This window comes from Camelus ferus, chromosome 18, assembly GCF_009834535.1.
Source record: "Camelus ferus isolate YT-003-E chromosome 18, BCGSAC_Cfer_1.0, whole genome shotgun sequence".
NCBI lineage: Eukaryota > Metazoa > Chordata > Mammalia > Artiodactyla > Camelidae > Camelus > Camelus ferus.
In genome coordinates, this window is record NC_045713.1 from 12083028 (window position 1) to 12109572 (window position 26545).

The 26545-nt window shown below is 43.8% G+C and overlaps 2 protein-coding genes across 7 annotated transcripts; one reads left to right on the forward strand and one right to left on the reverse strand.

The window, feature by feature from the left end:
- Positions 1 to 258: 258 nt before the first annotated feature.
- On the forward strand, positions 259 to 26543 carry EIF2AK1 (eukaryotic translation initiation factor 2 alpha kinase 1). Of its 5 annotated transcripts, none has more exons than XM_032460014.1 (15): positions 259 to 543; positions 5309 to 5467; positions 7012 to 7145; positions 8648 to 8685; positions 9426 to 9525; positions 10167 to 10247; positions 10868 to 10967; positions 11527 to 11587; positions 11902 to 12226; positions 13433 to 13544; positions 16030 to 16130; positions 21657 to 21771; positions 22180 to 22262; positions 23251 to 23484; positions 25587 to 26543. In XM_032460014.1, exons 1-15 carry the CDS (start codon positions 360 to 362, stop codon positions 25734 to 25736), a joined length of 1977 nt encoding a protein of 658 aa, XP_032315905.1. In that variant the 5' UTR covers positions 259 to 359; the 3' UTR covers positions 25737 to 26543. The 5 variants fall into 5 exon arrangements, with proteins under 5 accessions (XP_032315905.1, XP_032315906.1, XP_032315907.1 ...); XM_032460015.1 differs by having other exon boundaries at positions 11530 to 11587; XM_032460016.1 differs by having other exon boundaries at positions 260 to 477.
- Positions 16326 to 21109, reverse strand: ANKRD61 (ankyrin repeat domain 61). Of its 2 annotated transcripts, XM_032460026.1 has the most exons (4): positions 20968 to 21109; positions 20490 to 20746; positions 19489 to 19586; positions 16326 to 17748 (listed from the first exon to the last, which is right to left on the reverse strand). In XM_032460026.1, the coding sequence occupies exons 2-4, from the start codon at positions 20703 to 20705 to the stop codon at positions 16803 to 16805; spliced, it is 1260 nt and encodes a 419-aa protein (XP_032315917.1). In that variant the 5' UTR covers positions 20706 to 20746; positions 20968 to 21109; the 3' UTR covers positions 16326 to 16802. The 2 variants fall into 2 exon arrangements, with proteins under 2 accessions (XP_032315917.1, XP_006173933.1); XM_006173871.3 differs by lacking the exon at positions 20968 to 21109 and having other exon boundaries at positions 20490 to 20897.
- Positions 26544 to 26545: the final 2 nt, after the last annotated feature.

Below are 26545 nucleotides of genomic sequence, written 5' to 3' on the forward strand. Positions count from 1 at the left end.
AATAGTCACCGTTGTAGCCGTAGCCGCAAAAAGTAAACATCTGGATTAGCGTCCCTGCAGACACCCCGTTCTTACACTACCGTCTCGGCGTGAGATGTGAGAGCGCGGACTCTTCGGACAGCACTGCGGGACGCCGGCGCCAGGACAGCCCATCCTCCCTCCCCGAACCGGGACGGGGCGGGGCGGGGCCGGCGGCAGGGCCCGCCCTCTACAGCGGCGCAGAGGGCGTGACAGGTCTTCCGCTTCGCCAAGGGCCAGTTCCGGATCCGGTGGCGCCCGCTGAGTGTTCTGCGCTCGGCGGCGCTCGGCGCTCGGCGGGCGGGCGGGCGGGCTGTAGTGTAGCCCGTGCGCGGCCGGCTATGCTGGGGGGCATCTCCGGGGCCCGGGAGCGCGAGGCGGAGGGCGACGGGGCGGGGGCTGTGCCTGCGCCGCCTGCCATCGACTTCCCGGCCGAGGGCTCGGACCCCAAGTATGATGGTGAGGGACCCGACCGCCGCGGAGGCCCTCCCCCGCCCCCGTCCAGCTTCCTTCCCTGGCGGGCAGGTAGGGCGAGGTTCGCCGCAGGACCCGGGCAAGTTCGGCTGGATCCGGGCTTGAACCGGGGGCCCGGCGGTGCAGTGTGCGGGGCGGCGGGCAGGCAGTTTGGGTAAGGTTAACCCGCATTGAAACGAATGTCTGCAGCCCGCTCGATCGTTTACATTTCTGTTGGTGGTTTCTTCTCTGCGGACTCGGGGTTTCGGACCTGCTAGGACTACCCTCAGGCTGTTTTTCAGCTTTCAAACTCCTTGGTTTTGTCTAGCGTGGAGCTGGAGTTTTGTAAACCACTAGATCCTATGCGCTCGCTGAAGAGCTTGGGTTAAGAGTTTTAATTTGTAGCTTCTCTCTTGTCTTTTGCTTCACTAATACAGTAGCTGAAGACTTCTCGTGATGAGGCAGGATGGACATCATCTTCGGTTAAAAAAAATGCCCAATTTTTCATGAGGCTTTTGGTTACTAGGAGATACGGCCCAAGTCAGTTAAGTTATTCAACATAAAGTAAGAGGTACTTAAAACGTTGAGTCTAACCAGTTCAAAGTATGCAGTAGTTTAATAAAAGTGCAATAGGCTTTTTAGTTGCAACCAGTTCTTTTGGCAATTTTTAAAATTAAATTGTGCCATCAAAAATGAATACATCAATTTAGGGAGGTTTTTACTGTGTGATAAGTCGAATAGAATGATTACAGAGAATACATAGTAAGTTGAAGCATGAAACAAACATTAACACGTTGCAGTGGTTTTAAAGGTGCAAGCTGAGTTGAAAAGGTTTTAATTTATTCCTTAAATTCTTTGATTTTCACCTACAGTTCTTGATCTTAAAGGGAAACAAAAGCAGACTGATGATAATTTAAGTAGGCCATTAGCAGAACACAGTTGTAAGATAAATCGTTTTTAATCGACAGACTAATATTTTCCCACTTGTTATATTATAGCAGCTCAGTAATATGTAAAGTGTCATGCATAGAAGTCCCAGCTACAAACAGGCAAGTCTGTCTGTTCTGTGACATTGTGATAAGGTTTTCTGCAAACCGAAGATTATTCTTGAAGGGAGTGATCTTAGATAAGCTTCTAAAAATTTCCTTCTCCTTAGTTTACTAATAATACTGCTGTGTTTACATATTGCCTTTTCTTCCAAAGAAGCCCAAGAATGTCTAGACAATACTTGATCTTGTTGTATGAAAAGTAAGGTCTGTGAGAAATGTAGTTTCATTTTCAGACATAAAAAGAGAAAGGATAATGATTTCTCGAAGGTTGTGTCATGTGAGGAGGTCATCCTGCCAGTTAATGGTATTTTCAGAAAATTCAAAATCTGCATATAACTACGGACTGTGACCTTCAGCAGACTGTAGTGTCAGGATTCTTCCAGAGCCAACAGCAGCCTTTGAAGTTTCTGTATTCTTTTCCCTCCCTGTGGAACAGCATACTTTAGAAGGAAGGCTGACAGTAAACCCATTGTCAGACTCGTTAGTTTTCCTTCTTTTATCTGACACAAGTGTTGCAGAATTTCTACCTCCGATTAGTCCTCCAGGTTCTTTAATTTAATAATGGACCATTTGGATCCCACCTTCCGAGGAGACTGAATTAGGTGATCCCTTTCCTGCTAATCTCCAACCTTTCTGCTTGGCAGAACTCTTGAACTCTAAATCAGCTCGGGTCTAGATCTTATTTCTGACTCTTTCATGAGAGAAATTGACCTTGCCTTTCCTTTTAGCCACTTCTCCCTTTTCTTTTGATCAGAACTGTGAAATGGGAAGCTTTTCAGCTTCAGACAATCTTCATTTCCTTTCAATTTTATTCCTTCCTGCATTTGGCTATCTGTCCATTGGTCTTCGTAAAGTTGTCATTTTCTGGATTTATTGGTTCAGTCGACTCCACTGAGCAGCCATTCTTTTAATTTTTTTTTCTTGTTAAAAAGTAGGATTTTCTCATTGTAGAAAATAGGAAAACGTAACAGTGTATAGATGCAGAAAACCCTCCTAAAAAATCTCACCACTGTTAACAGTTAAGTACTTAATTTTTTCTTTCCACGTTGTGGAATATGTTGAAAACGTGGAAAAGTCTGAAAAGAAAAATTTAAAAACCATAATTTCATCACCCAGAGATTACTGTTTGTAATTTACATTTACAAATGTTACATTTTGGCTTAGCTAGAGACAACTTTTTTTGATGAAATGTACTTTTAAAACTGTTTGTCAAAGAAAGTTATCATGAATGGATTAAAGACTTGTCTGATTTTGTCCAAATAAGATAAAAATTTAGAGAAATCATTCACAAAATTTAAAAGAGTAAGAGAAAAATAGAGGAAACTGCCCTTTACCCACATCCCAGAGGAGAACTCATTGCTAATAATTTGGTGTATTCATTTGCAAATACTTCCTAAGAGCTGCTGTAAGCTGGGTAAATGCCTAGATACTGTGGATCAAACCGGCAGATTATAAAACAGCATGTTCACTGTAATTTCACTCTTTTTACAGCGTCTTTCCATGTATCATTGAAAACACAGGGAGCAGAGATTTTTGTCTGTTTTGTTCTTTCCTTTCTTTTTGTGTGTGTAGATTTCTATAGTTCTAAAAGAAATATGTTTTAAAATCGTGATTGTAATAGAATAATAAACATTTTATGTTTTGCTTTTTAAGTGTGAAGTTTTGTTAGCCTTTTCTTGTGATAAATTAGCCTTTAAGAACATTATTTTAAGGCCATCACATTCTGTACTATCATTTGTTTAGTCTTTGCTGTTTTCTTGGAAAATAAATGTCTTTTTCTAACCATTAGAAATATAGTAAGTTTGGCATCTCTGTAAATCTTTGTTAATATCTGATTATTTCTTTAGAGCCACAGAAGTAGGATTTGTCGGGTCAAGGAAATACTTAAAAAAGGTTTTCTTTGATACATTTTGCTAAAATCATGTCCAGAAAGATCACGTTGGTTTGTATGAAACTCTCTCACCTCACCTTTATTAATACTACTATTTATGGCCTCCTTTTTTGACTTGGCGATGGGCTGTTTTTGATTATCCTTCTAGACACCATCATTTCTTACAGCTGCATAGTATTTTATTATATGTATATAACTTATTATACAGATTTTCAGTACTTTAGAGTGTTATCCTGAACACCTTGTACTTACATATTTATGGTGCTTTAATTATTTCCTTGGAATATGTTTCTAAAAGTAGAATTGCTGGGTAAAGATTTACGCATTTGAAATTCTACAGTGTTTTGCCAAAGATTGCAAACACTTACCCCCTTGTGTTTGAAAATGTCTAGTTTTCTGTGCCAGAAAAAATACCAAGGATTCCAGACTCTGATGGCAAACAGTGGTACTGTAGTTATTTTAATACGTATGTCATTACTGATTAGTTTTGTTAAACATATTTGAGTTTTAATTGTGCCTTATTTTCTTGTTAGCTAATAAGAGCTCTGTATAAATTTTATTGCCTTTTCTTTTTTCTTGTCTATTAGCACAGGTAATGCACTGTATCTGATGTTGTGATTTATACTTAAAGATATCTTTACATAGAGAAGTTTTTTCATGGCCACATTTTCCATTCTTTTTCTTCCCCATAATCAGATAGTAAGTATTCATTTAAAATAAATAGTACATCTCTGTACATGCAGGTCCCTTTTGGGCCACGTGCAGGTCAGAGAGGGAATTTGTATATGAAATCTGGATTTGAGAACCTTGGCTCTTCCAGGACCTTTAAGTTAATAGAGGAGAAAGGAATAGAACATTTGGAATGGGGAGATTTTAGAAGATGTAGGTCCTGCTTCTGCAGGGCATTTCCAGTTGAGTGGGTCCAGTTGCTCTTGAGAGTTTCATCTTTCCTCCAGCAGCCCCTCTTACCAGTTTTCACTCTCACTAACCCCTCCTTCCTCCCATTTCTAGTCTTTCAAATCCTGACCAGTCCATTTCTTTTTTGATATCTCCAGGACCTGTTCTTTCCTCCACGTTTCTGTCACTTACCTCTTTTACTAGGCTCCTCCTGACTTCTCGTTGGCTGTTGGATGCCCCCTTCCAGGCTACCTATCGCATGTTTCCAGAACAGTCTCCACGAACATTCTTCCTCCATTGTGTTATTGGCCTGTAAAAACATGTTTTAAATAAACGGTGCGTGAGAACTTAGGACCTTCAGCTTTAATTGCCAATTCGACTGTCTCCTGGGTCTTGTTCAGTGGAAGGAGGAAGGGCTTGGAAGTCAGTCTGATCTGCCTAATTGCTTGTTCCTTAGCCTCTCAATGAGATCAGTGTCCGTATCTGTAAAATGGGAATGGTAACACTTTTGCCGTAGCAGAGACACACAGGTTGTTTTGTGAGGATTAAGCGGGATTGTACATGTGAAACTCCTGGTCCCTACACACGCAGCACATGCTCAGAGTAAAGGTTCCATCCTTCCTCCCTCTCCGTTTCTCCTCCGCCAGACTGCTTTCTTTACACCTGGCCAAGGCTTCCTCTCGAAGGAAGGACGCCATCCTATTCTCGCCTCCTTGCTTATTTGCTTAAAGCTTTATTTTTCATTTGTTATTTCTGCCTTTGCAAACATCATCATTACCAGCACTTCCTTGCTTCCCCCTGATTTGAGTTGGAACTTCCAGAATTCAACTCAAAACTTAGTTCCAGAAAGTCTGTCTTAATTAGCCCCACTCGGCCTAACTGTTGTTTTGTTTTTAATTTCCTTAGACTTAGTGTATGCTTCCTTAACTAGGATACGCTGTTTTGTCACTCTGAGCTGCGTTTACCGCTCCTTAATTGTTTTTCCTTTTTTCCTTTTCAGAGTCTGATGTTCCCGCAGAACTCCAGGTGCTGAAAGGACCCGGACAGCAGCCCACATTCCCTTTCGCGGTCGCAAACCAACTACTGCTTGTCTCTCTGCTGGAGCACTTGAGCCACGTGCACGAACCCAGCCCGCTTCATTCAAGACAGGTGTTTAAATGTTAGTAAGAGTAAATTAATCTTGCTAACTAAAACGTGTAAAGATACTGTATTGTTTAATGCTGTGCGTCTGCGAAGCAGCTGGTTTATCAGAATTTGAAATGAGCATCAGTAGTACGTTTCATTAAATTTATGTTTTTGTGTAATTCCTTATGAATATAACTGCTGGAGACCCCAAAAGATGAAGCGCCATCAAATTGTATGTATTTTAGCAAATAAAAAGTAGTTCTTTTTTATATATAATGTGATAATTCATATAATTTTTGAAGATCTGTTATGGTTTATTTGGTGAGCAGGTAAATGAACATCACAGATACTTATTCCAAACCTGATCTTGACCAGAGCCCTGAAACTCTGTACAGGAAACTGTTTTCCTCGACACACTGAATACTTCTGGTGCCTAGTGTGTGGGGTTTCCTCCCACCCTGACCCGTTCTCCTGACACCAGCTAGGTGTCTTCTAATTCACTTCTGGCATTGTCTGCCTGGAGTTAGTGTCAGATCCCACAGGCTAAGGGCCCAGTCCCACAAGACTGTCCTCATTTCAGATGCCAGTTGCAAGCCATAGGTCCCTAGGGTTCTCAGTTTTCCCCCACCTTGTGTCTGATTTGGCTACAAATTGGGGGTTTCTATTACCCCATCCTCAGGTTTGGTAATTTGCTGTAACAGCTCGCAGTACTCAGGGAGGCACTTACTTATGCTTCCCAATTTATTATGTAATTAAGGGCATGATAAAGGATACAGAGGAAATGCCAGATGGAGAGGCACATAGGGTGAGGTCCTGAGGGTCCAGAGTGCTGGACCTTCTGTCCCCATAAGAGTTCGGATGCACCACCCTCCTGGGTGTGTTCACCGGCCGTGTACTTTAGGGATTTTTTATGGCAGCTTCATCACGTTGGCATGATTGATTATTAACTGAAAATCCAACCCTTCTGCCCTCCCTGGAGGGTGGGAGGTGGAACGGAAAGTTCTGAACTTCTAATCATGTCTTGGTCTTTTCTGGTGGCCAGCCCCCATCATGAAGTGATCTTGGGAACTAACGAACCAAATGACTAGAACGTCAGATAAGAAGTTACAGATGTGGTGTATACATCTATCAAAACTCATCAAATTGTTCATTTCAAATATGTGTAGTTTACTGGGGGGTGGGTATAGCTCAGTGGCACAGCTGTGCTTAGCGTGCACGAGGTTCTAGGTTCAATCCCAAGTACCTCCTTTAAAAAGAAAATCAAACAAAACAAATGAACCAAATCCCCCCCCCAAAAAAAACCTAACAGACGTCAAATATGTGTAGTTTACTGTACAGGAATCATATCATAATAAAGGAATTAAAAAAAAAAAAGGTTACGTATGTAGTGCTGATCAATGAGCATCCTTGTCATTCCTTCTCTTTTAGAGAATCAGTCCCTAAGTTGTCATGTGTGCATAAACGTAACTTTTTTCTTATAGAGGTTTTCTTCTTAGGCTATTAGTGACAGTTTATTCTTGAAAATTGCCATTTTATTGATGGCCTTTCTAATAATCACTTTGCGTCTTCTTTTCACAGTACTTTGTCAGACCTTCATCAAAATGGGGCTGCTGTCGTCCTTCACCTGCAGTGATGAGTTTAGCTCGTTGAGGCTACATCACAACAGAGCTATCACGCACTTAATGAGGTCAGCGAAGGAGAGAGTCCGTCAGGTAAGCAGTAAAAATGGTCTCTGTGTGCGGTAAAAGCATTCTAACATTAAGAGAACTGTATTTTAAAGCATGAAATCCTCATTATAAGACAGGTTTGATGGTAACTTTAATTTGTTTATTCAGCAAATATTTGTCAAATGGCTGCTACGTGTTAGGCTCTTGTGTAGGTGCTGGGGTTCAGGCAGGGCACAGAATAAAGGTGCCTGCCCTCAGGGAGCTGACGTTCTGGCAGAGGGGCAGTAAACAATAGAAAAATAAAAGTAAATGGGGTGCTAGATGGTGTTAAGGAGAAACAAAAAGCAGCAAGGGGCTTAGAAAATGCCAGGAGGGGCTGTGTGAATTTTATGTAGCCTGGCCAGGGAGGGCCTCACTGAGACAGGAGTTAGGAGCTGGCGTTAGAATGAGCCACACAGAGGCAAAGCATTCCAGGCGAAGAAACAGAGATTCCCCAGGTAGCAGGGTGCTGGGCAGGTTTGGGAACCTGACAGGCAGCCATGTGGCTGGAACACAGTAAGCAAGGAGGGAGTCTGGGAGAGGTGGGGCTGGGGTGGGGGACCAGCCGCGAGGGGGACAGGTGGAGGTGGAGGTGGATCTTGAGACTTTTTTTTTTAATGGAGGTACTGGGCATTGAACCCAGGACCTCATGCATGCTAGCACAGGCTCTGCTACTGAGCTATGCCCACACCTCTTGCAACTGTTCAATGTCTGGTTTTTACTCAGTGAAAGGAGAAGTGTTGCAGGATTTTGAGCAGGGGAGTGATGTAATCTGACTTTACATTTTTTTTTTAATTGAAGTATAATTGATTTACAATGTTGTGTTGGTTTCTGGTGTATAGCAAAGTGATTCAGATATAGGTGTATAATCTTTTTCATGTTCTTTTCTGTTACAGTTTATTAAAGGATATTGAATATAGTTCCCTGTGCTATACAGTAGGGCCTTGTTTATCTATTTTACATATATTAATTTGTATCTGCTAATTTTAAACTCCTAATGTATCCCTCCCCTGCCCCCCCTTATGTAACCATAAGTTTGTTTTTCTGTGTCTTAATCTGACTTACATTTTAATGGAATCATCCCAGCTGCTGTGTTGAGAGTAGACTGAGGGGGACCAAGGGCAGAAGCAGCAGGCAGATGCAGTCACAGGGGCCTGAGGTACGGTGGCTTGGAGTGGGTGGGAGCAATGGAGAGGTGAGCAGTGGTCAGTTTTTGCACTTATGTAACAGGAAAGTCAGCCGTGTTTGCTGATGGCGCTCCTTGGTAAATCTCAGCTTTGTCCTTGGATGGCAAGAACATAGCTTTTCACTAGTGATCATTTCGTTAAGAGAGAAATATCTTCAATTCCAAACTCTTAAGTAATATTGAAAAAGCCATTGGATAGGGTTTTTTTTTTTTTAATGTTAGTTTGAGTATTTGGGACTATTAATGTGACACTGAATTGTGATTGAGTCTATATTCCATGAAACCTTCAAAATGCTTTTTAAAAATAACTTTTTGATTTTAGGGTCCTTGTGAGGATAATTCTCATATCCAGAAGATCAGGTATGTGTTAGGTACTTAAAAAATTTTTTTTTAAATTCTTTTTCTTTTTAATTCTTACTTTTTATTGAAGTGTTGAATACTTTTTGGACTGTGCAAGGAGTAAACTATCCAAAAGAAATCTTGAGTTCTTAATTCTGAATTAATCAGAAATTAGTATTGGGGTTAAAAAATAATGTGGTTCGGGTAGTTTATGAAAATTAAAATTTGTAAGGTGTACTGTATTTTTCATTCTTTCCTCTTTGACCCCTGCCCAATTCTGTATGGATTCCATAAGCCTCACCCTTCATTCAGAGCACTGACATTCAGTCTATCAGGAGGACACCCACTGAATTTCCACTGTATGTAGGAAATGCTAGTTTAAAATCTATAACTGGTCTGGATCATCAAAAAATTGAAGTAAATTTATCACTGATCTCAACTAATCAACAACTCCCTGTCGTCCTTCGGATTCCTGCTTTAAAACATTAATAATAGTTTCTAATTGGAATACTAATTACGGTAAAGTACTTACCATTAGATCGGTGATGTCTTTGCTCTCTTTATTACACCATCAGTTTGTTTATTTTCACACGTTTTCTTCATAGAGAAGAGAAACATTTCATTGTAGCTCATCCTTTCCAAATGATCCCAGCTCAGTAATAAACGAGGCTTGGCAGGTTAGTCACAGAGTCAACATGGTCTACCTTGGAACATTTTGGTTCTCTCGTGTTTGGTATCGACTGATTGTGTTCAACTTTCAGGTCGCGGGACGTAGCCTTTGAAGCACAAACTTCACGTTATTTAAATGAATTTGAAGAGCTGGCCATCTTAGGAAAAGGTGGATATGGAAGAGTGTACAAGGTGGTTTTCCACGTCCTTGTGTTGACCTGCGGCTCTAAACAGTGTATTTGCAGAAGTAGTTTTCATGATGATTATTTAAAGTACTTACAGGGAAGATCCCTCTAAATCATATGTATTTACTTTTTATTAAGATTTGTCATTTACAGGCAAGTGGGCAGGTGTTAATTTTTTCCTAACTGTGTTGGTGATGTGGGTGGATTCTGGAAACTCTGAGTTTTTGTTCTATGGTTAGTTTTTATTAGAAATGTATTGCTGAAAAAGTTGTGCTACTGCGTTTTGCACATGGCCTTTTTGCTAACATTCGCGTTCTTTAGACCCGGAACTTCTAGGAGTTGGACTTTCAATACAGTTTGAAGACCTTTTAGTCTAACTGACTTCCCTGAGCGTAGTAAAGAGGACGCATGTCTTTAGCTTATTTTTTTTTTTCTTAATTTAATGGAGGTACCGGGGATTGAACCCAGCACCTTGTGCACGGTAAGGGTGTGCTCTACCAGTGAGCTACACCCCCACTCCCTGCCGCCACCTTAGCTTAATTTTATCTCTGGCTAGTTTGGATTATCTGAGGTCTGGTTAAAAAAACTTCCCTTATTCAGTTGGAATTAATGGCACAATATACTCTGTCTTTTTCTCTGCCCTTTTAGGTCAGGAATAAATTAGATGGTCAGTATTATGCAATTAAAAAAATACTGATTAAGGGTGCAACTAAAACAGATTGTATGAAGGTATGATTTTTAAAATTTTACTTATTTTGAATAATTAAGTATTGGGTCCTTTTGAAAGAGGGGTGTATGTGTGTGTGTATGTATATGTATTTGGCAAATATTGGGTAGTATGGATTGTAGTTTACTAAGAATGGATTACAGTAGAATAAACATCAAGGCTAAATTTTTATTTGAGCTATTTTTTTTATAGGCACTTCAGATTGACCACATTTCAGGGTTGTTGCTGGGGCAATTAATTTTTTAAGTGAATGATTCATATACAATATGTAACAAGCTTGTTATGAAAAAAACAGGAGCTCAGTTCAGGTCCCAGTCTTCTCCCTGACATGCTCTGTGGTCCTGGGTAAATGACCTAGTCCTCTAAGCCACTTCTGTCTCCCACCCTTGAAGTGACAGTGCCAAGAATGGCTTAAAAAAATGTTTTTTTAATTATTAGTTTTTTTGGGGGGGGTAATTAGGTTTATTTTATTTATTTTTAGAGGAGGTACTGGGGATTCAACTCAGAACCTCCTGCATGTGAAGCATGCACTCTACCACTTGAGCTATACCCTCCCCCCGACACCATGAACATTTAACAAGTTTGTCAGTAAATCCAGCTCTAAGTATGTTTTCTTCCATAGGTGCTACGGGAGGTTAAGGTGCTGGCCGGGCTTCAGCATCCTAATATCGTAGGCTATCACACTGCTTGGATAGAGCATGTTCACGTGGCCCAAAGGCAAGGTACGTGGTTTGATGGTACAGTTGAAGGCTTGGCAGACTTTGGCCTGTGGGCCATGTCTGGCCTTCCCCTGGTTTTTTTTTTTGGTTTGGTTTTTTTTTTTTTTTGTGCATCCCACAAGCTGAGAATGTTTTTTGACATTTTTAAAAAGTTAAAAGGAATCAAAAGAAGAATATTTTGTAAAGATTTTGTGAAATTCCAATCTCAATGTCAGGAAGTACGATTCTTAGAACACAGGCTTATTCCTGTGTGTTCCCTTTGGCTGCTTTTCTGCTACAGCCAGAGTGAAGTAGTTGCAGAGTCCCCACAAAACCTGAAATATTTCCTGTCAGATCCTGTGCAGAAAGTTCTCTGAGCCCTTGTATAGTTGAACAGCTCGGTTTTTTTCATTCCTAAAATGTGCCAGTCATTGGAATAAGCTCGTTGTATTGCATGTTGCCAGAAGGTTGGGACATTTTTAACTTGTAGCCTCACTTGGTATTATTTATATATTTTAGCTCTGCTTTTGGCTGTAAATTAGAAAACTGGGCTGCTTGAACATTTTCTTTTGTTTTTGTTCAGCAGATAGAATTTCTATTCAGTTGCCATCTCTGGAGGTGATCTCCGACCGGGAGGACCCCAGGTGCGTGGGCTGGGGTGCCCTTTCACACACTAGACCCTCCCTCCTGCCGCCTGTGCTCGTCGCCTTCGCCTTTTGCTGCTGGAAGCTCAGGAGCATTTCACACTTTTTGCTCATTTTCATTACAAAATGTTAAATTATTTTCTTTCTCAGATATTTCTGGTCAGTATTTTTAAGGAAGTGCTGTGCCATGATAGATATGCTGTAATTTTTTTTCAGTTTACCAGTAAGATTCAGACAGCCTTGAAGGAGCAATTGAGGTATGGTTGATCTTTTTTAACACTGATTTTTTATCTTTACTGTTTTTTTCCCCCTAGAGATCACTATGATGTTAAAAGTGATGAAAGTAACAGCTCATCCGTTATCTTTGCCGAATTCACCCCAGAAGAAGGAAAATCCTTAGGTGAAGCTGGTGTCGAGAATCAGAATAACAGATTGGTGCATTACACCACCAATTTAGTTACAAGAGATGCCACTGAATTTGAATCGTCCCCTGAGCTCCAAGAAAAAGGCTTGGTTGACGGGTCTTCCAGATCAATGGCTGGGCATCCCCTGCCGCTCAGACATAATTCAGATGTGGAAGAGAATTTCTTCTCCACTGAGTCTTCTGAAGAAAACTTAAACTTGTTGGGGCAGACAGAGGTAGATTGCTTTCCAGAACCTGCTGACTTGCTGTTTCCCCGTAATAACAGTGCAGAGGACTGTGGTTAGACACGGCTGTTCCCCTTCCTGAACTGGCTTCCCTCCTGGCCCTCCTCTGTCTCTGTTCTGGCTCTCCTGCCCTCGGGTGGAGTCTCTCCCCTCCATGTTCCCTCCTGACACCTGGCCTTTGTGTTTGGTCTTCCCTGCTTCACCCATTTAACTCCTGCCAATTCTTTTCTGACCTCCCTGGCTGGGCCCTTCCTCTGGACAGTCTCATATATGTACCTTGGCATTGGAAACATCTTGCATGTACTGTTTCTGTGGTATGTTAGCATCATGTTATGAAAATGTATTTATGCAGGAAGATTTTCTGTATTTTGGAACATGACTTTAGGAAAGAGTCCTAGTGGGACTACCAGGTCAGCTTTCAGGGTATGGATTACACTAATTAGGACTACACTCATGTGCTGGCGAGACTGCCACGTACTCTCACCGTTACTGAGTATTAGCATTGAAACTCGAACGTTAACAGGGTCTACACATACTCTGCTGTGTTGGGATCACAGAACTGTATGTGCACCTGTGTCTGCACGTAGGGTTCATTCTGGTTGTCCAGGGATATGTGCATACTTTCTATGAAACACAAACCTTTGAGCAGGTTCCCCTGAATGTAAGGGGTTGAGTTTGAGGGACTTTTCATCAGAATTGTTTCGTTTCTCTATGATACATTGGGAAAATTTTCCTGAATGGGCTACACTGAGCTTAACTTTTGCTTACCTTTTTCTTGGACGATTTATTAGTTATGTACGACGTGAGGCCAGCCATGTGTATGTACTCTGGGGTGTACAGAGTAGGACAGTACCATACAGCTGGTCTGATGCTTTATCTTAGCTTTAAAAACTCTTTATCTTGGGAGCCGACTAAGCGGTTTCAGGCCCTCAGCCTCTGTCACGATCGAGAGCTTCGTCCAGTCGACACCTTCCTGACCCCAGGGGGGCCAACTTGGACCGTGACACACCACGCCAAGCATTGCTTTACTCGTCCATCTCCTTCCCTAGACTTTGGGCTTCTTGGGCCGGCCTGTGTCTGTCCTCCCTGTCCCCAGCACTTAGCCCAGTCCTTGGGCTAGAGTAGGCAAGGGAGGTTTGTTGACTGAATAACTAAGTGCATGGTGCACAGGTGGAGCCATGGTGTGTTGCCCCCTAGGCGCAGTACCACCTGATGCTGCACATCCAGATGCAGCTGTGCGAGCTCTCGCTGTGGGACTGGATCACGGAGAGAAATGTCCGGGGCCGGCAGAGTGTGGACGAGTCTGCGTGTAAGTACCATGTGGGTGTTCGAGTGCTGGGCCGGGAAGTGCAGTCAGATCTGCTGCCTTCTGCCTCCAGGTGCTTTAGGTAGGGGGAGAAAAATCAGTTTTGAAACCGCCCCCCCCCTCAATCATGCTTATTTCAGTGTTTTTAAAAACAAGTAAGTGTTTGGAAGTTACTGTTCACAGTCATAGGTGCAGTTTGTTGATATTTAAGTAGTAATATGCTAGAATTTATGTTAATGATTTGGGGTAGAAAAGGTCTTAAAAATTTTTTTAAGGAAAAATCTAAATTTTTTATTTTAATTTTTTAACCTGAAAATATGGTACTTTTAGAAGAAGAAACCTTTAAAGAAACCCTTATAGAAGGGAGTGTGGTCAAGTTTGTCTCCCTCAAGATATAGACCCCTCTCCCTCCCCTGCAGTGATATGATACCCTCTGGAAATAGTCTCTTAGGTTAATATTTGTACAATATGTAACACTAGTTCTTAAAGTTGATGTGGATAAAAAAGGGTAACTTTGCAATGGAAGAAGCCTGACAAACACCCCCTCAGCTAGTGATCAGGGTGGACGTGAGCCGTAGTAACTGAGGTCGATAGTCCGTGCCCTTGATGAGGGGGGACAAGACGGACACTGGATTTCTGTGGGCTTCCTCCCCAAAACCCCTAACCCCAGTCTTGTCATGAGAAAAGCATCAGACCAGTCCCAGTTGAGGAACATTCTACAAACAGCTGACCAGTACTTCTCAGAACTGTCAAGGTCTTCATAAACAGGAAAAGTCTGAGAACCTGTCACAGATCGCAGGACCCTCAAGAGGCAGGACACCTAAATGTAATGTGATATCCTGTATGGACTCTCGGAACAGAAAAAGGACATTAGGTAAAAGCTAGGGAAATCTGCATTAAGTGGTGGATTTGGATCAGTACTAGAATTAATAAGAGGACTTTCACACACACACACACAATACCAAAGGCTGAGCCGCATCCAAGACCCAACTGTATGAAAATTACTGGTGTGGCCCCAGGTACCACCCTTTTAGAAAAGATTTTATTAGATTTTTTAATAGTTTTTATATCTTTTTTTGTTTCTTTGTTTGGGGGGGTTGTTTTGTTTTGGAGGGGGGCAAGTAATTAGGTTAATTTACTCATTTATTCAACCCAGGACCTTGTGCGTGCTAAGCACATGCTCTGCCACGGACCCCAACAACCCCCTGAGTGGGAGACCTGGGTTCGAGTCGTGGCTCTAGGACCCAACTGCTGTATGGTTTTGGGCAAGTCAGTTCACTGCTCTCAGTCTGTTCCTCACCTGTGAAGTCTGGGTCATCCCCATCGTATGGGGTTATCGTGAGGGTTGAAGCAGTACCTGTAAGGGATGTAGGGCTGAGTAGAAACCGTCGTCACTGGATCGCGTCTGTGTGTGGTTACTGAACCCTCCGTGTTCGCATGTGTTAGGTGGGTTGCAGTGAGAAGCATATTGAAGACAGACCAAAGGAAGGGATTTATTCTGAATAGTTACGAACGTCAAAAAGCCCTCCTCGCATTGTAGACAAAGTGCTCACTTCAGTGTGAGGGGGAGCCATGGTAGAGGTATTTGGAGTGAACCATTGGTTTCACACACACACACTCTCATAGTTCTCTGTCTTGAGTACTTCAGGTCCCTGAATTACATGCTAGATCGTGTGAAAGGGGGGTGTGGAGGAGGTTTGAGCTCTATAACGAAGGAGGCTCATTCAGGAAGGAGAAGGGAGCATATAGTGTTTTTGTACTTGAAAGTAAACAATAGGTTTATGATTTTTAATGAATAGAGAGGATCCGTTAAATTTTATTATGTTACTAAACTTACATGGCTAGAAGACTCCAATATTTTTTCTTGATCAATTTTTTAGTCTTACAAGACCTCTCCATCCTCTAAGTTCCCATATGATGTCATCATATTAATAGATGAATTACTTCACTTACTTTTCCCCCATATACTTCATTTGTCACTTATTTTTGGAAAATGTGGCATTCTAGATTTTCCAGGTGATGGAAGCTCACTCCTTGTGCTAATATAATTTACCTTTTTTTCTCATTCTGTTATTCATAATAATATCTTTAATCCACAGTGGGCCAGGACACCAGATTTATTAGCATTAAACTCCAGGATGTCAGGGGTTGAAGGGGACCTAAATGTAGTTTAATCTAGCCACCTGATGCCTGAGAATTGGTTACAAAGCAGTTGATACAGGGGCCCTGAGTGACATCCTCTCTTCCTGGTGACATGAGTCCATCAACTGCCGGGAGCTAGTTTGTGATGACTTCTTCGTTTGCCGAGGAGCCCTCCCTGCTAATTTCTAGTTTTGAAACCATTTTGGAGTGTTGACTGTGTTGAAAATCTGAATGTTGTGTAGGTATCAGATTTTAATGGATTTAAAACTGCATTCATTGCATTTTGATGTTAATGTAATAAATGAAAAAATATTAGAGAACTAAAACTCCTTGTTTTTACTTTAAGGTCCTTATGTTATGGCCAGTGTTGCAACAAAAATTTTTCAAGAATTGGTGGAAGGTGTATTTTACATACATAACATGGGAATTGTTCACAGAGATCTAAAGGTAAGTGAGGGAGATTGAGTCAGTCTCAGGGCTGACTTGCTGTTGGTTCGTTGAATTAAATTCGTTGAGATTATATACGCTAGTTCATTTACTTTGGAGATTATCGTTACTTTTATATAAATCTTTGCTCTGTAGGTCCAGAATGTGAAAACTTAGATTGAATTTAAAAGGAGTAATCTTTGGGCAGTTGGCAATTCTAGCTGTTTTCAGGGGGTAAGTGTGCTCTGAGCACTTACGTAATGGATGATGCTAAATGTATTTAATGCTGACAAAAATACTCATATTATGTCAACCTTAGAGGTAAAATCTATTTCTGTAATTACCCACTTAAAGAAAATTTAACATGGGAAATTTTTTTCAGCTGTTTTAAAAATTTAAGACTATCCTAATTTTTATAAAAGACTATCAAGAAAGAGAAGATACATTTACGTCTGTGGCTGGGGTTTTAAATCGCTTACTTTTTGGTAAAAAATTAAATCATGGGAAATGCATTTAAAAGAATATTTAGGAAGAAAGGGTCAATGTACAAATCATTTTATTTTTTGAAAAAGGTTCAAGAACCAGTAGTTTGTACATCTGAGACGTATCAGGTTCGGTATTTTCTGGGTCGATGTCTAGCCAGAGATGCAGTGCGAGTTCCGGAAGTTCTGGGGCACTGTGAAATTGGAGATCTTATTTCAAGAGGCAAGCTAAGTCATAATAACTGTACACAGAATTCCAGATCTTCACTGGCAGATGCTTCTTCAAGAGTTGTTTGTACTTCTCACCATAAATATTTTGGATGTTTCTTTTACAAATGTCCTGTAGGGATAAGGGTTTTTGAGATAACTTTATTAGGGTTTCCCTTAGGGGGTGGAATTCTGGAAGCGTGATTCCCGCAGGTAGAAGTCCTTGGTTATTGGTCAGTCTCAGGGGATAAGAGCGGGACAGTAGCCGGGCAAGAAGGGCCGTGTCTGTTAGGTTGGAGCTGCGCTGCAGGTACATGTAGAGCGGGGACTCTCCGTTTCTGGTTAACACGTTAACATCTGCTTCAAATTCGAGCAAGAGGTTGATTATTGCCTCTCTGCCTCCAAAACAAGCCTCGTGGATGGCGGTTTCACCTTCGCGGTCCTGGGCGTTGACCTCAGCTCCGTGAACTAGCAGCAGGCGGATGCAGCTCACATCGGCTGCCAGCATCCGGCCAGCCTTGCCTGAGGCCATGCACACTGCCAGCTTCAGGGCCGTGCTCCCTGTGGATGGGATGGCACAGTTCACATTGGCCCCACAGGCGATGAGCATATCCAGCATCTCCTCATTCAGGGTTTCTGCGGCCATGTGAAGGGGGGTCATGCCGGAGTCATTGAGGGCATTGACCTGGGCGCCATTTTGGGCCAGGATGGAGAGAACTAGGTGGGTCCCGTAGGTGGTGGCCAGGTGGAGCGGGGACTGCCTGTTGCTGTTCCCAGTGCGAGCATTCACCTGAGCTCCGTGCTCACACAGAATGCGGAGGCACAGGACCGCGTTGCTCTGGATGTCTGTCAGGATCCTTTGGATTCGGTTCCCCGGCTTGGTCCATGTGGTGGACGCAATTGGCCAGTGCAGGAGCATCAGGTGGAGTGTGGTGAGCCCTCTTGTGTCCCTGCAATAGGCAGTGATCACAGATCACACTACATCCTCAGTGGGGGTGGCTTTACACGAAGAACTAATGCTTATAAGAAGGCAAGATTTATTTAAAGAAACCCCCCTTAATTACTTTAAAGAAATGTTTGAAACTCTGTGTTGCTGTGTCATTTCTCGGGGTCTCACAGCGTTTGGGGGGACCACGGTATGCATCCCAGTGTGGAGGGGTCCAGCCTCCTATAGTGGCTCGTGTCAGCTTTGTGACTCCTGCAAGGATGGCAGCCTCTCCAAGGCTGCATTTCAGTTATTTTTGTCCCAGTGTCTCACATGGTGCTGTGCTGAGTTAGTCATTCAGTAAAATTGTGTGGACTCGCGTGTGACCTGGGATTACCACTGACACGAGCTGGAAGGGGCTGCCACGCCCTTTGACCCAGTTCTCGGGGGTGCTGCATGTGCTCCTCCCCCTGACATCTTCGCACGCTCGAGTGTGTGTGTGTGTGTGTGTGTGTGAGAGAGAGAGACAGGGCTTGAATCTCAAGTTAGGGAGGCCAGTCTGTTTTCCATCCCTGCTCCAGCCCAGGCAGAATGAGGGTTTAACAGCCTGGTCCCCATCACCCTTACTGGAATCCCTCAGGATTGCCTCCCAAATTCCTTGATTTTGGTAGAGGAAAGGGCAGATTTATGATGAACATCTGACCGCTCCACTGAAGTGAGAAGATGATTTTGAGTTCACCTGTTTATCGGGGGTAAGGCCCTGGGCTGGGGACGAGGTGAAGCAGCAGGGGCCCCCCCCTTGCAGAGCTCGCGGCCACATTTGTAAGCATCCAACGTAAAGGTCTAAGTGACATGGGGGGGAGGGGCAAAGTCCTAGAAGGGGAGGGGGGCCTCCCCCAGGGCGGCCTGTGGTGGGAAGGGTGGGAAGGGTATCCTGAGGATCCCTGGAGGAGGAGGGGCTGGAGGGGAGGGTTCAGTCGTAGAAGGGCCGTGAGGAGCTGCAGAGCTGGGGTGGGGTGTGCAGGACAGAGGGGCAGGCCGGAGGTGAGAGCAAGACAGGTTGGGTGGGCCCTTCTGGAATGTGGTAAGGATTTGGGGCTTGATTTTCTTTTCTTTTTTTCAAAAAGTTTTTTATGAGGGATGGTAATTAGGTTTATTTATTTATTTGTTTTTTAATGGAGGGACTGGGGATTGAACCCAGGACCTTGTGCATGCTAGGCATGCACTCTACCACTGAGCTATACCCTCCCCTTGATTTTCTTTTAATGCTGTCTGTTTTTATACCGCGTAATTCTTCCATTCATTCATCTGGGATTCATCGGGCACTTAGGAAGTGTCAGTCTTAGATCAGGCAGTAGGATACATTGGGGAGCAAGGTACACTTCTTTCGTGAAGCGTCCTGTCTAGTGGAGGGTAGAAAACAAGAAAATCTGTTGGCTGTTTGCATTTTCTTGTTTTTCATATCTAACTTAGGTTGTTAAACTCCCTGGGGGCTGTGACCAGGACTTCATTTTCCACAACACCGTTGCTGAGTGCTTGATACCCACGATGCTTTAAGCGAGGTGATGGATTTGTGTTCTTGCGTGATTTCCAGGTTTTCAGAGGACCTCATCTAGTTAGTAAAGATACTGGTTTATTGGGAACATGATAACTGGTAGTCCATGACCCATGGAAAATGGATGAGTCCAGACGTGTAGGAAGTAGTAGGAAGGAAAAGTAACATCGAAGTCGTGTTTAAAAATGGTCAGGTGTTGGGTTAACTTACCTAACTTCGGGGTCAGCATTGTGCTCTAACAAACAGAGCAAGCTTTGTGCCCTGCGGTACTTGGCAGCCAGGTGAATGGGGATGACAGACTCCATCTCCTTCGGAGGGGGAGGAAATCAAAATACGTTACAAGTAGCCCAACGTAGTTAGAAATAAAAATTCTGTTAGCTTGCTATTTCAAAGGAAATAATTGTATTTCATATCTCCTTGGTTCAGTTTTTTTTCTGGTCTGTGCTGTGAAATTTTCCTTTTCTTTTGCCTGTTTTAAATGACCCCAAGCCAGTCAATTTTGTATGATAAAATTTGTGTTTTACATAAATGCAGATTTACCATGGCAGCACATATAACTTAAAACTTCGTAAGTTGACTCTTGTGAAGAGCTCGTTGTATAAAATTAACGGTAGCAGCTATTAAGTCCCTTAGTCCTTAAATTAACCCCCAGGGTCATTGACAGTTAGGCTTTGTGTTTTTGAAGCCTTTGCCAAAGTCATAGTATCAGTAGTGAAACCTGCATTTTCACGGTTTCAGAGTTAATGCCGCTTATGTTCTGTCTATGATCAGCAGAGCTGTTATGTGAGTTCTTAAAATACATACGTAGTGGCCTTTACAGCATGACTGCAGGATAAGGGCAGAGGGTGACTTTTTGGGAAAAAAATTGAATTATAAAGGTAAATAATTATTGTATAAAGATTTAGAAAGTGAAAAAGTATATGTAAAAAAGGGGAAAAATAATTCGGTCACACAGACAACAATACCATGGGTATGTTTGAGAGGGTGACACTGATGTCCTTCCAGCCACACAAGCTCTAGTCTCTGCTCACACCAGTTCACGTGTGCTGATGAGGGGGGCGTCGCAGACTTACAAGAACACCACCCGGGTGTGCAGTGTGCCGGGGTGTCCTGTCCAGCCTCGGGCCGCCAGGAGGTGTCGCGAGTCCTTAAGAATTAGGGGGCATCCCTTCTGAAGCCTCTAAAAGTGACTGAGCAGAAAAAGAGGGTACCTGGTTCAGTGGTAACCTGCAGCTGGTGGAGGTGGCCAGCGTGGTCATGGGCTGGTTGACGGGGTGGCTTCTCAGGAGGTCCTGGATTGCGGCGCAGTCTTCCCTCATGATGGCCTCATAGAGTTTGGTGTGAAGTCCCGCAGGTGGGCCCTCTTCTGGGGACCTGGCACCATCAGCGCCCAGCTCCCTGCTGCCTCTCTTGGTTATGTTTCCCATGAGTTAAAAGTTCGTGCAAGGACTCAGGAATTCAGGGGAAACTTGTTACAGAGAAGGGCACTTTCAGTCTCTGTGATTCTTTCAGTGTGGTTCTAGAACTAGGCTAGAATTGTTGAGAATCGTATCCATGAACACGATTCATTTTTGTATCAGAGCCAGACTTTCTCACGTGTTTCTGTGTCATGAGTGTGGTGCCAGATACAGCACAGTTCTCAGGACTTTCTACTCAGTCCCCCCAAAAATACCCAGAGTATCATCTTACCTGTAAGATTGTTTCTGTTTTTTCTTCCCATTCAGCTGTAGTTAAAAAAACCTGACAAAGCTAAAACAGAGGAATTTATATGTTCAAATAAAACATGTAAGTTATTACATTTAAATTAAGAAAACCTCACATTTAACCTAAATATTTTTTAGTTGTTAGTGGAACCCCCCCCCCCCCAGTATAGGTGTGTTTTCTCGCTGGTAAAGGAATAGTTCCATTGGGAGATGTTTTGAGTCTGATCGTTGCTTAAATAGAGCGAAACCTATATATACCTGTAGAGTGTGATCTGGTTGTTCCTGACCGTGGCTAACATGTAAGAATCACCTGGGAGCTGTGAAAAAAAAATAGTAGTTTTCAAAAGCTTCTCTGGTGATTCTGAGGTCCTGAGGAGCATTTATATACTAGCGTGATCTACGTCCGTGGGATAAACTGGGGACTTTTAAATAATATTGATGCCTGTATCCACCCACAGGAATATCTGATTTAATTGGTCTGGGGAATGGGTTGGACGCTGAGTTTTTAAAGTTCCTCCAGTGATAAGTTAACGTGCAGCTGAGTTTGAGAACCACTGCTCTGACTTTTAATTTGTGAGAGGCTACTTGCTCCTAAGTTGAAAACTCTTCACTGCCCCACATTTTTACTGTGTGTTTTAGAACACCAAGGAGTTGACTTGTTCTGTTTGTTTCCAGCCCAGAAATATTTTTCTTCATGGCCCTGATCAGCAAGTAAAAATAGGAGACTTCGGCCTGGCCTGCACAGACATCATACAGAAGAACACAGACTGGAGCAGCAGAAATGGGAAGAGTAAGTTTATGTTGGTTGTAGATTTTGTTTCTGCGTTAAAAAAAGACATGGTTGAACACTGGCCATATTTAAAGAGAATCATAAAGACTTAAAAAAATTTTTTTTTGTCCAACTATTTTATTTTAAAAAGCTTTTTGGGGGAGGATGATTAAATTTATTTATTTATTTACTTATTTTTAATGGAGGTGCTGGGGGTTGAACCCAGGACCTCGTGCATGCTAAGCATGTGCTCTACCACTGAGCTACACCCTCCCCACCAAGAATCATGAAGACATCATAGCAAAGGTGAGATTTAAAAACAACAGCTGTCCTTCCCTTAGGAGCTGCAGTGCCCTGCTCAGAGCCAGGGCTCTCCACATGGACAGGGCTCACCTTGCAGGGCTTCATGTCTGGCTTTCCAAATTACAGGGACACCAATGCATACCTCCAGAGTGGGCACTTGTCTGTACGCATCACCCGAGCAGCTGGAAGGATCCGAGTATGATGCCAAGGTAATGGTTGTTGCCCACTTGGTGGACTTGCCCTGCAGCCAGAAGTAACAGAAAGTACAGGAAGGGCTGTGCAAGTTCCCACGTAGGGGAGATTTTGGAGATACCCGAGTCATGGTCGGTCATCTCTGACATCAAACTGCTGTAAGATGAGGCCTCACTTCTCAGCTGAATCTGACTGCGTTGCTTTTTTTAGGCTACATCACTGTGTCTGAATCCGTGGGTGTCACAGATAACTTCCCAATGAGCTTTCCTTTTAAAATACTACTTTCCCTTGAGGAAGCTAGGAGTCCCAGAAATCTGTTTTCAGTCTTTGCTTTCAAGTTTAGGTAAGTAAATGCCTCAGGCAAGGGTGACACTCCCTCTGAAGTGGAATGAAGATACTGAAAAGTTTTAATCCGCTTTGCTCCTTGAAGAAATGTGAGAGTAAATGCTCAGAACATTTTCTTCCTTTTGATGAATCATTCAGCTTTTTAGTGCTTAGGAAAGAGCTGCCAGAAAAACTGTGGCTGCTTCTGAACTCCTACCTGGTAAAGGCCTTCCTAAAAGACTATTTTTAGGAAGAGGATCAGATTTTATGCAGAGTTCCCTAAACTTCCCCAAGAATGCTTAACTCTGAGCAGAGGCAGAGCTGGGACTGGCGTAGGTCATACTCGTGACCCCTGTAGCTGGCTCCACCCCGTGCGGGTCCCAGCTCTCTCGGGCTGGGCCAAGCCCCGACTTCAGGGTTGTATGGGGATCATCCCTGCCTCGAGCCCGGCCCATGGATGCCCCTTGTGGAATCAGAGGTGAGGATGGTGAGTCCAGTCACCTGGCAGTCAGGGCAGCGGCTCTGGCTGGCGGACACCGGCCGCTGTGAGGGACAAGCCAGCCCACTGCATTCCCTCTGTTGAAGGAAATCCTCTCGCTTTTGAGAGGAAGGTATGGGGAGATGGAAACATCACTTGACTGTGTATTTCCCTACTAAATGGCCGCTTCCCCCCTTTTCCAGTCGGATATGTACAGCTTGGGTGTGATTCTGTTGGAGCTCTTCCAGCCGTTTGGAACAGAAATGGAGCGAGCAAAAGTTTTAACAGGCTTGAGAACTGGCCAGATCCCTGACTCCCTCGGTAAAATGTGTCCTGTACAAGCCAAGTACATCCAGCACTTAACGAGAAAGAACTCAGCCCAGAGGCCGTCTGCCGTTCAGCTGCTGCAAAGCGAACTTTTCCAAAATTCTGGAAATGTATGTAAGCCTTTTTTAATACTGGGGAAAACATGAAGCTTAAAATCGAATTGGTTCCAGTTGTGAATGCTATTTCACGCAAACCGGTTGCGCTTAGAATCAGGTTTATGGAAACAGTATTTAAACCCATTCTCAGAGTTCCCAGTGGCACACTTGGCATCATAGTCCAAGTGCAGGAGGACACTGCCAGCGGTCAATCTAGGAGTATGGGCTTCATGCTGCAGCAGAAAGTTTCAGCTTTCCTTTCCAGCTGTGGCATATGGCCTTTATTACAAAGTATCTACTAGTAAAATGGGCCCCACACCAACGGATACAGGACAGCAGTGATCCTCTAGGGGAGATGGAGCGACTGTGGCCGAGACCGCCTTCATCAGCCTCCGATCTCAGCTCTGAGTTGTGAGTCTGGTTTTCTGTCCTGTGAGGTGGTGCCCCTGGCAGCCCCTCCCCTTCCTCCTCCCTGCTAGAAACAGAAACTTTCTAAGATGTACAAAAGCTTGATTCAGAGATGAAGTCACAGATTCTCTCGTGCTTTGTTGCCCAGAATGGGTCCCCAGACCAGCAGCCTGAGCCTTACCTGGAGCTGTTTGGAAACACAGGCTGCCGGGCTCCAGCCCAGAGCTGCATCTTAACAGATCTCCATGGGGTGTACACAGTGATTGAGCAGCACTGCATGAAGGCACTGGTTTCAGTGTAATCTCCTGACCAGCAGCGTAAAATCACCTGGGATATGATGGAATTCTCAGGCTCGCCCCCACCCTGACCTATTAATAGAGAAATCTGGGTGAGAAGGGGCCACTCTCTGTGCTTTCACAGCCCCTCCAAGTGGCTCTGAGGCACGCTGGTTTGGGTACCACTTACAGCTATTCAGTTGATTTGTCTTTCTGTTTAAGGCTAATTTGCTTTCAAGTCGAACAGTGAAATTTCCTAGACTGAATGGTACACAGGTGTAGGGCTCTACGCTGAGTCTTTGAAAACAGCATATGTGGTTATTAAGTTTATTGCCTCACAGGGAGAGAATTTTTTAGCTCCTTGCAAAGACAGCTATTAGAGACCATAGTTATTTGGTAGTAGGGGTAAGAATTTCTCCTGTCTTGTAGAATTATTTATAAAATCACCTGCACATAACCTGTACGGAGAACTTTGCAGAGACAGGCGCCCTTGCTTTGCACGGTGGTGCCGGACTGTAAAAATGACCATGCAGAGCTCAAGGCACGCCGAGCGGTCTTCATAATCAATGGGAAAAGTTACAGCTGTCCCATGACCTCTAAAAGCGTTTGTCAAAACATTAGAAGTCTTTATTGTCAGTTACAGATGTATGCGGAAGTGAAAAGTTACAAAACTATAATTGAGAATTCAAGTGTTTCAAGAGTAGTTTGAAAGGTGCCTGCCTGCATCTGTCTCGTAACGTAGGGCACGGAGGGGTGTCTTTTCTGTGCCCTGGTGACTCATCCTACTCCTAAGTTTGGGTCTGTTTCCGGCATTTTATCCTTGGCACTTTGGGTGTTGTGATCTGTGTCTAAGGGTTCTTTTAATGTGGCGTTTTCTCTGGGATATCTTTATCTTTTTCCTGTTTATGTTGAGAAGACGTCTTCAAGTCTGTCCGCTGGTGGCGGGGTCAGCATTCCCAGGATCAGCTGTTTCAGCTGTTAACACTGTTCATGTTCGATTTGGTTTTCACTCGCAGCATCACCGTAACTTTTCATTACTTTGCTGCACTTTGATCTCCGTGGGCCAAGTCCCCCGCGATGATCCATTTGTCTACAGGGTCATGTGGGTTTATCCTGGGAGATGCTGCCTGTGTGCACCACTAACACGTGCACAGTGACCACCCCCCCCCCAGCGAAAGTGAAAGAAGCGTGGGGCTGTCCCCGGTTGTGACATGCATGGCTATTCACGTAGCATTTTACGGCCTGAAGGACTAATGGAATTACTGTCACTGTCCCTTGGTAACTGACACTCGACCCTGTGCTGGGTGATACATAACAAACCGGGAACACTGGAACCCACACGTAGCGGAGCTGTGCAGAGCGAGGCAGGCCTGCGTGTTTAAAAGTCAGGGAGGAAGACATTTTCATGGAGCTTAAAATTTTCTCTCTTTGCAGGTGAACCTCACCCTACAGATGAAGATACTAGAGCAAGAAAAAGAAATCGAGGAACTAAAGCAGCAGCTGAGCCTCCTGTCTCGGGACAGAGGGGTTAGGGATGACGGGAAGGATGAGGGGGTCGGTGTCTCACCTCAGCAGCCTCTATAAGTATGAAAGCGGACTGAAACTCTCTAGTCAACTGGAATGTAAATTTTCAATCTCTGTTAGGGTATAGATGGTCTGATACTTACCTGTGTTTAGTAAGCCTTATTAAGGTGAGGTTGTGAAAGTACCCCGCTGCTTTTTCCTGCAGTAGCTCTTCAAGGCTGGCATTCTGAACTCGAGGCCACACTAGATGGAACCCGTTCTGCTTCTGCTCCTCTCCTGTCCTACCAGCTCCCTTCCGGGACCTCCTACTTTACTCTTCCCATCTAGCCAGTCTCTAAAATCGTGGGCTCTTTGGAGCTCTGCCTACTGACCATAAAGTCCTCTATAAGGTTCTACCACAGAGACCCATCACTGCCCAGGTGTGTGCACCAGCTGGACTGTTCCAGCTGGGACACTGCCTGTCTCCCTAACAACTCTTCCATCCCCACTGCGGCCCGAGCCCATTACCAGAAGGCCACTGGCTCTGAAGTGTCTGCTGCCCCTCGTCTCTGCACGGGCACAGCACCCAGCCTCTTTCTGTCGTCTTTGCCTTCACCTTGGCATCATCCCAGGCCCAGGCCCTTTCAAAGCTTTGTGCTCCTTTGTCCCCAAAATGATCTCGAAGCAGCTCCACCAGCAGTGTCTCCGCTTTTGCCCCCGCAGTGCTTCCTCCTTCAGCACAGACTCAGTTCCCCACCATCCGCATTCCCCAGAGGCAGTGACGTCACACGTTCCTGTTTGTATCCCAGTGTGCCTGCCACGTAGCTGGCAGTTGTCACAGTACACTGCACACGGTGTTGCTGGATTTTAAATAAAAGGAAAACCACAGA